The sequence below is a fragment of the Rhinopithecus roxellana genome, chromosome 13 (genome assembly GCF_007565055.1).
Source record: "Rhinopithecus roxellana isolate Shanxi Qingling chromosome 13, ASM756505v1, whole genome shotgun sequence".
Lineage (NCBI taxonomy): Eukaryota > Metazoa > Chordata > Mammalia > Primates > Cercopithecidae > Rhinopithecus > Rhinopithecus roxellana.
The window spans coordinates 44,944,217-44,961,556 of record NC_044561.1 but is presented as its reverse complement, the minus strand read 5'-3'; the positions used below and the strand labels follow the sequence as shown (position 1 = coordinate 44,961,556).

Here is a 17,340-nt window from a genome sequence, read left to right as displayed (position 1 = left end):
GGAGTCTCACGCTGTCACCCAGACCAGAGTGCAATGGCATGATCTCGGCTTACTGCAAAGTCTGCCTCCCAGGTTCAAGCGATTCTCCTGCCTCAGCCTCCTGAGTAGCTGGGATTACAGGCGTGTACCACCACGGTCGGCTAATTTTTGTATTTTTAGTAGACACAGGGTTTCACCACATTGGCCAGGTTGGTCTCAAAACTCCTGACCTCAAGTGATCCACCCGCCTTGGCCTCCCAAAGAGCTGGGATCACAGGCGTGAGCCACCATGCCTTGGCCTTCACCTACATTGGTTACTTTCTCTAAGTCAGACTGGGCTCTGTCTCTGCACAGTGCTGGGGGAGTGTGCTCCATGTGATGCACAGGAGCCCCCCTGCCCCCACTGCCCCTGAAGGTGTGCCTTAAAGTTATCACAAGGGATGGAAGGTTACTTGGCCAACCCAGAAACCCTCAATAGGTAAAATAGCTCACTGAGTGCCTACGGCCAGCTAGGATCAACTTTGTCATTGTACTGCACAAAACTTCACCTCTTCCTAATCTCACCAATGAAAATGTCCCCAAGTTTACACAAAATACCTAACAGAGGCAAACAAAACAATTCTCTTCCTTTTCTGATAGTAAAAGACTGCAATACAATTTGTTTGCAATGCAGCAGTTAAAATTAGTAACATTCCTGGTTTTTTTTTTTTTTTTTTTTTTTTGGATGGAGTTTCGCTCCTGTCGCCCAGGCTGGAGTGCAATGGCGTGATCTCGGCTCACTGCAACCTCTGCCTCCCAGGCTCAAATGATTCTTCTGCCTCAGCCTCCCGAGTAGCTGGGATTACAGGTGCCCACTAGCATGCCTGGCTAATTTTTGTATTTTTAGTAGAGACGGGGTTTCTCTATGTTGGCCAGGCTGGTCTCAAACTCCTGACCTAAGGTGATCCACCTGCCTTGCCCTCCCAAAATGCTGGGATTACAGGCGTTATCCACTGCACCTGGCCAAAATTCCTGTTTCTAATAATCAAAAACCAGGGCTGTAGGATTAGAAGTCACTATTACTGGCTGGGTGCAGTGGCTCATGCCTGTAATCCCAGCATTTTGGGAGGCTGAGGCGGGTGGATCATGAAGTCAGGGGTTCAAGACCAGCCTGGCCAAGATGGTGAAACTCTCTCTCTACTAAAAATACAAAAAAAATTAGCCAGGCATGGTGGTGTGAGCCTGTAGTCCTAGCTACTCGGGAGGCTGAGGCAGGAGAATCGCTTGAACCCAGGAGGCGGAGTTTGCAGTAAGTCAAGATTGTGCCATTGCACTCCAACCTGGGCGAGAGTGAGACTCTGTCTCAAAAAAAAAAAAAAAAAGTCACTATTACATTATTGATACTCAGCTGATAATCAGTTTAATGCTAAATTGACTAGGCTCAGCACAGTAGAATCACACCGCTGTAAAGCGCTTAAAATTCTCTAATTATACGGATTTGTCCAGTGATCCATAACCTTACAGAAAAATTCCTTGCACACAGTAGATATTCCAAAATATATGTTGGATAATCAGCATTACTGTTGCTAATTCACCACTCACTGTAAAAAGCGTGAAAGTGGACGGGTGCAATGGCTCATGCCTATAATCCCAGCATTTTGGGAGGCCGAGGTGGGCAGATCATCTGAGGTCAGGAGTTTGAGACCAGCCTGGCCAACATGGTGAAACCCTGTCTCTACTAAAAATACAAAAATTAGCTGGGTCTGGTGGTGAGTACCTGTAGTCCCAGCTACTCAGGAGGCTAAGGTAGGAGAATCACTTGAACCCAGGAGGTGGAGGTTGCAGTGAGCCAAGATCACACCATTGCACTCCAACCTGGGTGACAGAGTGAGACCCTGTCTCAAAAAAAAAAAGTAAAAGTGAAACCGATTATGCACACTGGGCTTTGTTACTCGAGTGGATTTTATTTTTGCACTCCAGGATGCAGCGAAGACGGTGGAAGGTTCATCTTCACAGCGAGGGCCCTCAGTGTCGAGGTGACTCCCGGCCTGAGGAGGGCTGAGGCATCCTGAATTTGGAGAGATCGAGGTTTAGGTCTAAGAAGGTGTACATGGTGTAGTCATGATGTTGGAGGTTCTTGTAGGTAGTGTTGTCAAATGGCTCGGCAGGCATTGGGGCCGGCTCTGTGGAGGAAACACGATGCCCGTGAGACCGACAAAAGGACAGCTCTTTCTGAATGACTTGGCTCACACACAGGCCCTTATTATCTACCAAGCATTCTTCATCACCCTATCTGTGAGGAACAAATTGTCTCATTAAAAAAGAAAAGACGACAAAAGCCACAGTAAAGAAAAAGAAAGATATTACTTGGAAGTATATTCTAAAACACACAGCCTTACCAATTTAAGAAATGGAATAGTTATTACAATGTGTCTTTTTTTTGAGATGGAGTCTCACTCTGTCGCCCAGGCTGGAGGGCAATGGTGCGATCTCAGCTCACTGCAACCTCCACCTCCTGGGTTCAAGAGATTCTCCTGCCTCAGACTCCCCAGTGGCTGGGATTATAGGCGTCTGCCACCATGCCTGGCTAATTTTTGTATTTTCAGTAGAGATGGGGCTTCACCATGTTGGCCAGGGTGGCTTCAATCTCCTGACCTCAAGTGATCTGCCCGCCTTGGCCTCCCAAAGTGCTGGGATTACAGGCGTGAGCCACCGGTGCCAGGCCATACAACGTGTCTTAACGTCTTAGTTTGTATACTTCTAGGCTTCTCAAAAGTTTGAAAATGCCTAGAACAATTATGGCAGGACTTTCAGGTAACTTAGAGATGCATGATAAAATCTACCTCTATTAGAAATCTGGGCTGGGCATGGTGGCTCATGCCCATAATCCCAGCACTTTGGGAAGTCGAGTTGGGAGGACTGCTTGAGCTCAGGAGTTCTAGATCATTCTGGGCAAAATAGTGAGACTCTGTCTCTACAAATAATAAAAAATTAGCAGGGGCCAGGCACAGTGGCTCGCACCTGTAATCCCAGCACTTTGAGAGGCCGAGGTGGGCAGATTGCTTGAGGCCAGGAGTTTGAGAGCATCCTGGCCAAGAAGGTGAAACCCCGTTTCCACTAAAGTTACAAAAGTTAGCAGGTCCATGTGGTGGCACATGCCCGTAATCCCAGCTATGTCGGGAGGCTGAGGCACAAGAATTATTTGAACCCAGGAGGCAGAGGTTGCAATGACCTGAGATTGCATCACTGCAGCCTGTGTGACAAAGTAAGACTGTCTCAAAAAAAAGAAAAAAAAAAAATTTAGCAGGGCATGGTGATGCACCTGTAGTCTCCAGCTACTCAGAAGGCTGAGGTGGGAGGATCACTTGAGACTGGGAGTGGAGGCTGCAGTGAGCCAAGATCACATCACTGCACTCCAGCCTGTGGGACAGAGCAAGACTCTGTGTCCAAAAAAAAAAAAAAAAAAAAAAAAATTGAAAAGCTTAAACTAAAGGAGCCTTCTGAATCTCTGATACAAGAAAATTAGATAAATTCTAATAACAACACAGCATTTAAACATTCGGTAATTCTAAACTACAAGTAGGGGTTGAGGCAAAAGAAGTACTGGATTCCTGCAGTAGGACATAAAATATAACATAATGGCAAAATCAAAACCAGCACGGGAACAAGGCTGACGTTTAGGTTAAGATTTGTACTGACTCAATTTCTGGAAATCAGGTCATTAGGTCTGTCTTAACTTCCATTCATGCTCCACAAAAAAAATAACTTAAATACATGTATTTTCTCACTATTTCGATTAATATCAAAAGCTCTGATTTTCAGTTTTAAGTTACGTTAAACAAAAACGATGTCTTATTTAAAGAGCTGGCATCATTCCAATCTCCACAAGCTGAGTGTCTTCGGTGTGGTGTAGATACACCTTCAAAGCAGAACATATTATTTTAGTTACTATAGGAGGGTGATAACTGACCAAGATGTGGGTTATAAAACTGATCTAAAACCACGCTACCTGGAAGGCAAGTACTGGGGCACGGACTACCTAGCGAGACCATGGCCCCACACAGACACAGCTCTGCAAGGTGGGTTGCGCGCATGGGCACAGAAGATATTTAAGAAACAACACATCCATGAAATGTTATAATTTTCTCTTCAGAAAGGTTTGCAATCTGAAAACTCTCAATTCTGTTTTTATCCTGCGAGTTGTGTTATTCATCTCCATTTTAGAGCAGGAGGAGTGAAAGCAGCAGCATCAGGAAATGCAGGTCCTGAGGCCTGGGAAGTCTGGCAAGCCCCGGCACTTGGCATACCAATGAAAGAGCAGATGGAGAGGGGAGAAAACACATAAATCCCGTCGCACAACGAACCAGGAACAAGAAGGCGTCAGGTAAGGCACATAAGGCAAGGGGCGGCGGTGCAGAGGATGGAGAGCAGACACAGGACGGAGCCGCGCTTGTTAGGGACCATGCATTTTAGAGAAGTCTTCAAGAAGAGCCATGGATTCTAAAACGGAAGCAGGCCTTTTCATGTTTGCCACGACCCACCTAAAGCACATTGCATTTTATCAAGTTTAGTGCTCAAGAAAATGGTAACATAGCCGGGCGCACTGGCTCACGCCTGTAATCCCAGCACTTTGGGAGGCAGAGGTGGGTGGATCACTTGAGGTCAGGAGTTCAAGACCAGCCTGACCAACATGGCAAAACACTGTCTCTACTAAAAATACAAAAATTAGCCAGGCGTGGTGGCAGGCGCCTGTAGTGGCAGCTACACAGGGGGCTGAGGCAGGAGAATCGCTGGTACCCGGGAGGTGAAGCCAGCAGTGAGCTGAGATCGTGTTGCTGTACTGCAGCCTGGGTGACAGAGTGAGACTCCATCTCCCAAAAAAAAAAGGAAATGGTAACATAATAGGCATAAATACCGTTGCCCTTTAAAAGCCTTCATACGCTAGGCATGGTGGCTCATGCCTGTAATCCCAGCACTTTGAGAGGCCAAGGCGGGTGTATCACCTGGGGTCAGGAGTTTGAGACTAGCCTGGCTGACATGGTGAAACCCCGTCACTACTAAAAATACAAAAACTAGCCAGGGGTGGTGCCACACGCCTGTAATCCTGGCTACTCTGGAGGCTGAGGCATGAGCATTGCTTGAACCCAGGAGGCAGAGGTTGCAGTGAGCCGAGATTGCGCCATTGCACTCCAGCCTGGACAACAAGAACAAAACCCATTTCAAAAAAAAAAAAGCCCTTCATAAAATTTCTTCTACAAGAGTAAAGCAGCCCATATGTATTTTCAGTTAACCGGAGAAGGAAATGCTGTCCAGGGGAAAGGATGCGTATGCAGCAGTCTGCCCTGTACAACACACTGCTTTAATTCCTGAACTGTGAATCTGCCCTGTGCACAGGATGCTAAAAGTAATCATCTAATTTACCCGAAGACTCTCATGCCAAGTGACTAGCTACTGTTCTTCACCTATGCAAGTTAAACCAGAGGCTCCCCTTTTCACTTAGTGAGATGCCCCACAAGGTCATCAATGAACACTTAGACACCTTCAAAAGTCAGCGGTAACAATGTTAAGCTGCCAGTTTTCAAAAATTATAACTGGTTAAGAAACGGTCAAGAGTGCCAAGGACATACTCTTTAAGATGAAGGTTGGGGGCCGGACGCAGTGGCTCATGCCTGTAATCCCAGCCCTTTGGGAGGCCGAGGTAGGTGGATCATGAGGTCAGGAGACTGAGACCATCCTGGTCAACATGGTGAAACCCCGTCTTTACTAAATGTACAAAAATTAGCTGGGCGTGGTGGTGGGTGCCTATAATCCCAGCTACTCAGGAGGCTGAGGCAGGAGAATGGCTTGAACCCAGGAGGCAGAGGTTGCAGTGAGCCAAGATTTCACCACTGTACTCCAGCCTGGTGACAGTGTAAGACTCTGTCTCAAAAAAAAAAAAAAAAAGAGGAAGGTTAAGCAGGGTACAGATGCTGATGCCTGTAATCCCAGCACTTTGGGAGGCCGAGGTGGGTGGATTCCTTGAGGTCAGGAATTCGAGACCAGCCTGGCTAATATGGTGAAACCCCATCTCTACTAAAAACACAAAAAAATTAGCCGGGTGTGGTGACCTGCACCTGTAATCTCAGCAACTTGGGAGGCTGAGGCAGGGGAATTGCTTGAACCAGGGAGGTGGAGGTTGCAGTGAGCAGAGGTCGCGCCTCTGCACTCCAGCCTGGGCAACAGAGCAAGACTCCATCTTAAAAAAAAAAAAAAGAATGTTAAATATTTTAGAGATTCTGAATATAAAGATGTGGATTGTCCATAATTAAGACATAATTTTCTGCCTGGCTGAGACAGCATTAGGCCATATTTCTAGTACAGATTTTGATTGACTGTAACACTGCTCTACAAGCATATGTAAACTAGTTCTTTTGTTTTTTTTTGTTTTTGTTTTTTTTTTTTGAGACGGAGTCTGGCTCTGTCGCCCGGGCTGGAGTGCAATGGCCGGATCTCAGCTCACTGCAAGCTCCGCCTCCCGGGTTTACGCCATTCTCCTGCCTCAGCCTCCGGAGTAGCTGGGACTACAGGCGCCCGCCACCTCGCCCGGCTAGTTTTTTGTATTTTTTAGTAGAGACGGGGTTTCACCCTGTTAGCTAGGATGGTCTCGATCTCCTGACCTCGTGATCCGCCCGTCTCGGCCTCCCAAAGTGCTGGGATTACAGGCTTGAGCCACTGCGCCCGGCCAACTAGTTCTTTTGCCTCACTACCCTAAGGGACAGGGTGCACTTGGGAGCGCGAGTCAAGATATACCCTGTGTGCCGCCTCGGTCATCCCCTGGCGCGGCCGCGTCTTCCATGGCCTCGCCCTCGGCCTCAAGCTTCGATGCTGCTGTCTTTTCATGGAAACCGTGGTTATGCTCAACAGGAACTGTCTCCAAATTGCTTGGTGGTATCTGATCTTCCACAATTGCCTCTCCAGCCTTCAGGTGCCCTTCTATTCCCTGTGTCCCCGAGGTTTCCTTTCTGGGCAGGGGAGGGGCTGCCTTGCGCTGGGGCTCTGGCACGAGTTTTTCCAGATGCCCCTCTGCTGCTCCAGGAGGAGTGGCTGGCAGCTGCCCCCCTGCTGTGGCCTCTTCTGCCAGCACAGTAGGCACTGGGCTGCCCTTCAGTGGTGCAGACGACCCTGATTTTGTGTGGACAGGTAAGGGTCCTTTAACTTCGAATGGCTTTTGGCTTTCTTTATCTATTTCATTTAATCTAAATGTTTCCTGCAATTGTTTTTCCTTTAAACTTTGCTTCAAAAACTCTTCATCTGCTTGAGATCTGGGCACTGTGGTTTTTGGTCTCGCATCTTCCCTGCCTTCTGATGGCTTAGCAGGGGGCCCTTTCTTCTTTGGCTGGTGGGGCTTCTCTGGACCAGTGACGTCCGCATGCGGCTTCTGCAGCAAGGTTTTCTCTTTTGCTGATACTGTAACTTGGGGGGCTCTGCTTTCAGAGGAACGAGAGGCCTCTGGTTTTCGAAGCCCCCCTCTGCCTTTGCTCACCACTCGAGGAGTGACCTCTGAAACGTCAGCCTCGTCATCAGATTCAGAATCAGAGGAGCTGGACGAGGATGAAGACGAAGGCGACGTCATTTTCCGACCCACCTGACGAGCTTCTGAGTTGGAGCCCTGTTTTCTGAACGGAGACACAACTTTCTGTGGAAACTCTACCAAAGTCTTTCTTGACAAAAATTTCGGAACCCCTTCATCTGTGAACAGCACGCTGCCACTGGGACTGGGACTAGCTACCATCCCGCCCTTATTCACAGCTGGTGGGTAAGAACCGGGTGAAGATAAGTTTTTAGACAATTCAGCTGCTGTCTGGGTGGCTAGGAGCTTGCCCCTCTCCTTTGGTTCCACTACATCTAGGAAATGGCATAAAGAGGAATATTATTTAACAAAACAACTTAAAACTCAGTCAAAATCACAGACATTTCATGACACATTATTTGTCACTGATGGCATCTTCAATACACTCATCCTAAGACAGGTCCCATAGAAACCCACCAAGCAACCAACTGAGGATGGAAAATGTTCAGAATATCATCTGCTTTGACAAACTTTTTTCCTTGACATTATTCCCTAAACAGCACAACTATTTACATGGTATTTACATTGTATTAGGTATTATAAGTAATCTAGAGATGATTTAAAGTATACAGGAGGATGTACTTAGGTGATATGCAAATACTGCATCACTGTATATCAGCGACTTGAGCATCTGCAAACTTTGGAATCCTGGTGGGAGGGGTGGCCTGGAACCCAGTCCCCTCAGATACTGAAGGATGACTGTCTAATAAAACACAAAACTACCGACCTAAGACTAGCTGCGCAGGCCTATCTCACAGCCTAAGATGGGGACTTTCAGAGACTTTCTCTTCTCTGAGAGCCATAACAAACTATGTAAAATAAAGGCCTACAAATACTGTACTGGTGATTAGTGAAGGCAGGAGTTCGCCTCGCTGCTTCCCTATTGCCTCTCAATACAGAACTCAAATTTACTGAGTCTCTTTTCTGCTTTGTTGAAAAGTGAGGGCACGGCCTTCAAGTTTTTAGTGATCTCCCTATCAAAAGTAAAAAGGGTTAGGGTGTGAGACATGGATTAGTAACCTTACAATACTTCCATATCTGGTCAAAAGGTCACAAAACTAACTTTGGAAACAAGGCACATTCAGAAACAGAGGTGCATTTAAACATTACATTAGAGAATAAAGTTACTCAAATTTTATATGGTAATGAAAACTTCTACAGGTGTTTAACTATAAAACATTTTTTTTTTTTACTCATTTATTTATTTCGAAATGGAATTTCACTCTTGTTGCCCAGGCTGGAGTGCAATGGCGCGATCTTGAGTCACCACAACCTCTGCCTCCTGGGTTCAAGCAATTCTCCTACCTCAGCCTCCTGAGTAGCTGGGATTAAAGGCATGTGCCACCACACCCAGCTAATTTTGTATTTTTAGTAGAGACAGGGTTTCTCCATGTTGGTCAGGCTGGTCTCAAACTTCCAACCTCAGGTGATCCACCTGCCTTGGCCTCCCTAAGTACTGGGATTACAGGCGTGAGCCACTGTGCCTAGCATTTTATTTTGAAATAAACACACGAGAATTGAGAATCTTCAGAAGGAACACAGCACAGTGATTAAAATATGAATGGCACTGCCAGAATGCCTGGGTTCAAATCCAGGCCTCTCCGCTGACACCTGTGTGGATACCGCATGGCTCGGGCAGCTCAGTCCCACCACGTCTCGACTTTCTTGTCTATGACATGGGGATAACAGTAGCATCTACCCCCTGGGTTGTTGAGGACTGGGGAAGATGAAGACAGTGCTCAGAACAGTGCCTGGCACTGCTTGTTATAATTGGACACATAAAATTTCGTTTTCTTTTTTGTTTCTTCCTTGAGATGGAGTCTAGTTCAGTCACTCAGGCTGGAGTGCAGTGGTGCAATCTCGGCTCAGTGAAACCTCCGCCTCCTGGGCTCAAGTTATCTTCCTACCTCAGCCTCCCGAGTAGCTGGTTCTACAGTTGTGTGCCACCATGCCTGGGTAATTTTTTTTTTTTTTTTTTTTGAGATAGAGATTCATTCTTTTCGCCCAGGCTAGAGTGCAATGGCGCAATCTTGGCTCACTGCAACCTCCACCTCCTAGGTTCAAGCGATTCTCCTGCCTCAGCCTCCCGAGTAGCTGGGATTACAGTCATGCATCACCATGCTGGGCTAAATTTTTTGTGTATTTTTAGTAGATACGGGCTTTCACAATGTTGGTCAGGCTGGTCTCGAACTCCTGACCTCAGGTGATCCACCCACCTCAGCCTCCCAAAGTGCTGGGATTACAGGCGTGAGCCACTGTGCCTGGCTGGATACATTAAATTTCTATTTCCAGATATTCTTCACTTTTAAAACTGAAACAAGGACTTCAAATGGATAATTAACTTTGGCTTCTGGACATACTCTTCAAAAAGCTACACAGAAATTACTCAGCCAACAATTTATTACTGACTGTTGCAAAATTAGGCCTGGTTACTGGATTCAAGGAAAGTAGCAAGCTGGAGAGCCCGGCGGTTCCCCAAGGTGCACCTCCAAGAACATCCAGCCTGACATCTGTGCCGGCAGCCTTCATCAGGGAGAACGCATGTGCTGGGGAAAGCTGGACACCTCTGATGAAATAAGGCACAGCATGTCCCATCGCTCTAGGGTCTTGTCCCGTGGCAGACACTCTGACTAGAGATTTGATTCCAAGGATGAGAGCTTTGGGTACCCTCACTTGCATGTAGGAAACTTCCATTAGAGCTTCCAAAGCCACTTCTGGCTGAGAAAGGTTTGATCTGGCAACGTGCCATGGAGGGCAAAAAGTTCCCCTGTATCTTACACTTACCAACTACCAACACTTCAGGGGAAAATACGGGCCTGCATGTGTCCATTTACAAGGATTATTTATTTTTCTTTGTACAGGGATTTTTTGTTTGTTTTGAGATGGAGTCTCGCTGCGACTCCCAGGCTGGAGGGCAATGGCACAATCTCAGCTCATTGCAGCCTCCGCCTCCTGGGTTCAAACGATTCTCTTGCCTCAGCCTCCCGAGCAGCTGGGAATACAGGCGCCCGCCACCACGCCCAGCTAATTTTTGTGTTTTTAGTAGAGACGGGGTTTCACCTCATTGGCCAGGCTGTTCTCGAACTCCTGTCCTCAAGTGATCAGCCTGCTTCGGCCTGCAAAAGTGCTGGGATTACAAGCATGAGCCACCACACCCGGACTCAGTATTTATTTTTGTCGAGACAGGGTCTCACTCCGTCACCCAGGATGGAGTGCAGTGGTGCAATCATAATTCACTGCAACTTTGACCTCCTGGGCTCACGTGATCCTCTCGCCTTAGCCTCCTGAGTAACTAGGACCACAGGTGCACGCTACCATACCCAGATACTTTTAAAAATTTTTTCTAGAGATGGGATCTCACTATGTTGCTCAGGCTGGTCTCAAACTCCTGAACTCAACTGATCCTCCCGCCTCAGCTTCCCAAAGTTTTGGGATTACAGGCGTGAACTCCCATGCCCAGCCTGTGCAGGAATTCTTTAAAAAATTATGAGATACATGGCCTGGTGCAGTGGCTCACGCCTGTAATCCCAGCAACTTTGGGAGGTCGAGGCAGGAGGATCACCTGAGGTCGGGAGTTCAAAACCAGCCTGGCCAACATGCAGAAACTCTGTCTCTACTAAAAAACACAAAAAATTAGCCAGGCGTGGTGGCGCATGCCTATAATCCCAGCTGCTTGGGAGGCTGAGGAAGGAGAATTGCTTGAACCAGGGTGGCAGAGGTTGTGGTGAGCCAAGATTGCGCCACTGCACTCCAGCCTGGGCAAAAGAGCGAAACTCTGTCTCAAAAAAAAAAAAAAAAAAAAAGTTACGAGATACAACTGTTCTGTGTATTGATGAGCTTAGTTCTGAAAACTGTCCTCCCACCTCAAAGCTCTCTGCCACCTCAAAGCTCTCTGCAGTGTGCGCAGTAGCTACGTGTATCCCACCGCAGCCAGTCTCACAACCACCCAGCAAGGCTGGCATGCTCATCCTGCTTAAGCACAAAGGAACCGAGGCTCAGAGACCTGCAGGGCCCATCAAGGCCAGAGGCAGGAGCTCCATGAGAGCCCAAGGCCCACTCCCAGGTCAGCGTTCCCCTCCCCAAACCACACCCCAGATGGCCACAGAATGAAGCATTCCGTTTCCACTCACACACACAAGCATGTATCTAAAAAGGGGACTCTTTGGCTCTGCCATGATATTTTAAAATCCATTTAATCCAAATTCATAAGTCTATGATGTAGGATTTCAGACACAGACTAAAATTCACCAAAGGAGAGGATAATGTTAGTAATGAAATTCAACTAATTGTTCATCAGTAAACATTTAGAGAAATGTTAAAAACATGCCAGGTAGGTTGGGCACAGTGGCTCATGCCCATAATCCGAATACTATGGGAGTATGAGGTGGGGAGATCGCTTGAGCCCAGGAATTCAAGACCAGTCTAGGCAATACAGTGAGACTTCGTCTCTATGGAAAATTACAATATTAGCCAGGGTATGATGGCGTGCACCTGTAGTCCTAGCTACTCCAGAGGCTGAGGTGGGAGGATCACTCGAGCTTGGAAGGTCGAGGCTGCAGTGAGCTATGACTGTGCCACCGTACTCCAGCCTGGGTGACAGAGCAAGCCTCTGTTTCAAAAAATAACAACAACAACAAAACAGGCCAGGGATACGCCAGGCGTGGTGGTATGTGCCTGTAGTCTCAGCTACTCAGGAGGCTGAGGTGGGAGGATTGCTTGAGCTCAGGAGTTTAAGGCTGTAGTGAGCTATGACTGTGCCACTGCACTCCAGCCTGGGAGAGAGAGCCAGAGCCCCTCTCTTAAACTATGTAGCTAGTAAAACTCATTGCTGTGCTTGGAAGGCTGACTAATCTATTTTCTTTTTGCATTCTCTTTCCCTTATGACTACCATCAAAATCTTACTTTTTGGTGGACTCTGCTTCTTGGGATTCTGTGGCTGACCCTTTTCACTCTTTCCTGATTCCGCAGACAAAGAAACCGTAGAAGTCAGTCCTCGAAACACCTGGGCTTCCTGGAGTACAGCCTGACAAAAGAATTAATGAATATGGATGTTTAGAGTTATGCCATTATAATAGCTAATACTATATACGAATACTTTTTTTTTTTTGAGTCAGGGTCTCCCTCAGTTGCCCAAGCTGGAGTGCAGTGGCACAATCATGGCTCACTACAGCCTCCAACTCCGGGGTCCAGGCGATTCCCTGACACAGCTAGGACACGCACCACCACGCCTGGCTAATATTTTTTATTTTTTTATAGAGACGAGATTTGACTATGTTGCCCAGGTTGGTGTCAAACTCCTGGCCTCCTCAAACTCCTGACCTCAAGCGATCCTGAAGCCCCGGCCTCCCGAAGTGCCGGGATTGGTCAGGTGCTGGGGCTCACATCTATAATCTCAGCACTTTGGGAGGGTGAGGTGGGCAGATCACTTGAGGTCAGGAGTTCTGAGACCCGCTGGCCAACCCCGTCTCTACTAAAAATACAAAAAAAATTAGCCGGGCATGGTGGTGTGTGCCTGTAGTTCCAGGTACTCCAGAGGCTGAGGCAGGAGAATTGCTTAGACTCAGGAGGTGGAGGCTGCAGTGAGCTGAGATCACGCCATTGCACTCCAGCCTGGACAACAGAGTGAGACTCTGTCTCAGAAAAAAAAAAAAAAACCAACCAAAGTGCTGGGATTGTATGCATGTAGGTACTGTGCATATGAATATTATATATCACTACTACATATAAGTGCAAAACATTCACATGGTATACTTCTAATGGTTAGTACAGTTTTCATAATGTATGTATATCATGGACATTTTTTCTTTTTTTGTTTTTTTTTTTTTTTTTTTTTTTTTTGAGACGGAGTCTCGCTCTGTCGCCCAGGCTAGAGTGCAGTGGCCGGATCTCAGCTCACTGCAAGCTCCGCCTCCCGGGTTCACGCCATTCTCCTGCCTCAGCCTCCCGAGTAGCTGGGACTACAGGCGCCCGCCACCTCACCCGGCTAGTTTTTTTGTATTTTTTAGTAGAGACGGGGTTTCACCATGTTAGCCAGGATGGTCTCGATCTCCTGACCTCGTGATCCACCCATCTCGGCCTCCCAAAGTGCTGGGATTACAGGCTTGAGCCACCGCGCCCGGCCGACATTTTGTAAAATACAAAAAGGCTGCAAGAAGAAAACACCTGAGTTCAAGGACAATCACTATTAATATTTGGTTTAATAAAACTTAATTATTTATTAACTTACAAAATACTATGTTTCTTATTTTATTTATTTATTTTTTTGGAGACAGGGTCTCACTGTCTCCCAGGCTGGAGTGCAGTGGCGCAATCTCGGCTCACTACAACCTCCGCCTCCTGGGTTCCAGCGATTCTCGTGCCTCAGCCTCCCGAGTAGCTGAGATTACAGGTGTGTGCACCACTGCGCCTGGCTAATGTTTTCGTATTTTTTTTTGTTTTTTGAGACGGAGTCTCGTTCTGTCACTCAGGCTGGTATGCAGTGGGGTGCAATCTCTGCTCATTATAACCTCCGCCTCCTGGGTTCAAGCGATTCTCCTGCCTCAGCCACCCAAGTAGCTAGGATTACAGATATGTGCCACCACGCCCAGCCAAGCTTTTGTATTTAGTAGAGACAGGGTTTCACCATGTTGATCAGGCTGGTCTCGAACTCCTGGCCTCAGGTGATCCACCCACCTTGGCCTCTCAAAGTGCTGGGATAACAGGTGTGAGCCACTGCACCCGGCTCTTTTTGTATTTTTAGTAGAAATGGGGCTTCACCATGTTGGCCAGGCTGGTCTCGAACGCCTGACCTCAGATGATCTGCCTGTCTTAGCCTCCCAAAGTGCTGGGATTACAGGTGTCAGCCACCCACCAGGCCCTATGTTTCTTTCTGTAAAATGTTTTCTTATCCTTAGAAAATAGAGTAGAAGAAATATTATCTGGCCATTAAAATGATGTAGGTATACAATAACTGCTTCAAAAATGTCTACAATATAAGTATTTACATCTTACATTATGCCAACTCAGCATACATTCACTAAGGCCTATTAAGTGCTAGACAGTACAATGTTCTAGATACTGGATACAGAACACAGGTGCCTGTATGTGCGCATATAAACATGAAACATTTATGTTCATGATTGTAAGCATGAGTACATGTGCTTTTGTGAACATATAAAAGCTGATAAAAATTGTTAGGAACTAGATGCTTGAAGGAGTAATAGTGGACTGTCAATGGATTTCCCTATCTGTACTTTTAAATTATTCTGTAGGCTGAGGCACGAAAGTCGCTTAATCCCGGGAGGCGGAAGTTGCAGGGAGTTGAGAGGGTGCCATTGCGCTCCAGCCTGGGCCTGGGCGAGAGAGTGAGGCTCTGCCTCAAAAAAAAAAAAAAAAAAAAAAAAAAAAATATATATATATATATATATATACACACACACACACATACACATACACACACACACACACCCATATATATATATGTATATATATGTTCTGCAGGGAATAGTTACTGCTTTTGTAATAACAGCCATTTTAAAATTTGTAAGATAGCGAAGTGGCCTTAGCCTTATTTTATTTATTTATTTATTCTGTCCCCCAGGCTGGAGTGCAGTGGTACGATCTCGGCTCACTGCGACCTCCGCGTCCTGGGTGCATGGGATTCTCCCACCTCAGCCTCCCAAGTAGCTGGGATTACAGGAATGCACCACCACGCCAGGCTAATGTTTCGTATTTTTTAGAGACGCGGTTTCGACATGTTGGCCAGGCTGGTCTCGAACTCCTGAACTCAAGCGATCCGCCTGGCTCGGCCTTCCAAAGTACTGGGATTACTGGCAGAATCCCAAATGCCCGCGCCCGGCCTTGGCCTCAGCTTTTTATTTGCAGAAAAGAAAGCCCTTCTTCCCCTTTTCGCAGGTCGGGTCACGTCAGCTGGCTTCTCCACGGCTGTCAGTAAGTTACCGGGTTAACCAAGTCTCTGAAAGTTCCCTCATTTCCTCTCTTGGCTAAATGGAGAAGCCACTGTCCGTCAAAGAAGCCGTGCGGGAGGCCGCACTGCGGCTGACCCCAGCGGCGTGGCAGCATCACCTGGGAATGTCCGCCCCTGTCTGCCGCCCAGGCATGCAGCCCTCAAGAGCGCCCGTCGGCACGGGGCACGCCAGCCTCGGCCTGCGCCTTGGGCAGCGGCGGCGGCGGACGGGCTTGGGGGAACCTCGGGACGCTCGCCGGCCACACCCGGCCTGGCCCCCGGCTGTCAGTTCTGGGCCCAGGGAGCGGGGTCAGAGGCCCAACCAGGACGGCTGGAGGTCGCGGACAGGACCGGGCCTGACCAGCACCGCGTCCCCTCACCTTATCCCCTACGTGGGCTCTGGGCCGCGCAGCCAGCCCAGGGAGGCTCCTCCTTTACCTTCAGGGCCCCGGCTCGTCCTTGCCGCAGCAAACACGGGGCAGCCATGGCGGCGACTCTGGCGTACCAGACAGGGCCGCGGCATCTGCGCGGGCACCCGCGCCTGAACACCCGCCCTTTGGGCCGAGTGCGCCAATCACAGGCCAGCTGGGGGCGGAGCAGAGGCCGTGGGCCTGCGCGCGCATCCCCAGTAGGGCTACGTGCCGCCCTTGGGGCCACGCCCCGGATCAGGGCCACCAATCACAGGGAGCAGCGTGAAGGGCCCGTCCCTGGCAGGTGCCGAGCCCTGTGCCCAGCGGGCGCCTGGGCGCTGCGGCGGGGGCGCGGCAGAGACCTGTAGGCGCTGCTGGGTACCCCTCCCAGGCGTCTGCGCTGGGCCGGCCTGAATGTCCACCCGACCGCTTCGCACTTCTTTGCCCTTGTCCTCGCAACCTTAAATCTGCGACCTTCCCCAGGGGGCACAGTTCCTACTTGATTGACAGTTCTGTGCTTTGAGGTTTTAAAGCTCCTCAGCTCGCGACCTCGGCGCCCGCACCACGCGCCCAGCTCCCTCACCCTCTGTCGGCAACGCCCCTCCTGCACGGCCCCTGCCAACGCTAATACCAGAGTTAGGCCGATTGGAAATGGAAGCTTTGTTTCACCTAAGTGTTTATGACTTTCAGAGCAAAGAGTTTGCCCTCAACGTTAGTCTTAATTGTGGAGTCGGTGTAATTAGTTATTAGTTTCCTTCTCTGCCTCTTGAGTTCTCTGCCTCTTGAGTTCTCTGCCTTCCCCCGCGTGCCCAGCGCCCATTCGCATTTCATCGGAGATGGACGTGCCCACACCTTCAGCTTCCACAGGGGAAGAGGCCCTGCCACAGTCATTTAAATGGACTGTGTAGGGATTCCTGACTCACGGCTAGTGATTCATTGAGGTGGCAAGATAAACTGGCAGAATGAGGTGCCCTCAAGCCCTCGTCAAAGAGGAGTCTGGAAGCAAGTAAATGCAAGGGCACCTGCCACCATCCACCCTGGGAGGCAAAGAGATCTTAGGATAATCTTAGATCTAGGATAATCATGAGAAGGGAATCCTTTGTCTCTAGAGGGAAAAGAAAAAAAAATACCAACAGATGTTTTTTGTTAAAAAAAAATTATTTTTAAGATGGAGTCTCGCTCTGTCACCCAGGCTGGAGTGCAGTGGCGCAATCTTGGCTCACTGCAAGCTCCGCCTCCCAGGTTCGTGCCATTCTCCTGCCTCAGCCTCCCGAGTAGCTGGGACTACAGGCGCCCGCCACCACGCCCAGCTAATTTTTTGTAATTTTTAGTAGAGATGGGGTTTCACTGTGTTAGCCAGGACGGTCTCGAACTCCTGACCTCAAATGATCGCCTGCCTCGGCCATCCAAAGTGCTGG

The 17,340-nt window shown here is 48.4% G+C and overlaps 1 protein-coding gene across 2 annotated transcripts; it reads right to left on the bottom strand.

Moving 5' to 3' along the window:
- Positions 1-1,359: 1,359 nt before the first annotated feature.
- NDUFV3 (NADH:ubiquinone oxidoreductase subunit V3) lies at positions 1,360-16,084 on the bottom strand. Of its 2 annotated transcripts, XM_010383177.2 has the most exons (4): positions 15,951-16,075; positions 12,470-12,590; positions 6,748-7,842; positions 1,888-2,141 (listed from the first exon to the last, which is right to left on the bottom strand). In XM_010383177.2, exons 1-4 carry the CDS (start codon positions 15,996-15,998, stop codon positions 1,984-1,986), a joined length of 1,422 nt encoding a protein of 473 aa, XP_010381479.1. In that variant the 5' UTR covers positions 15,999-16,075; the 3' UTR covers positions 1,888-1,983. The 2 variants fall into 2 exon arrangements, with proteins under 2 accessions (XP_010381480.1, XP_010381479.1); XM_010383178.2 differs by lacking the exon at positions 6,748-7,842 and having other exon boundaries at positions 1,360-2,141; positions 15,951-16,084.
- Between the last annotated feature and the right edge of the window lie 1,256 nt (positions 16,085-17,340).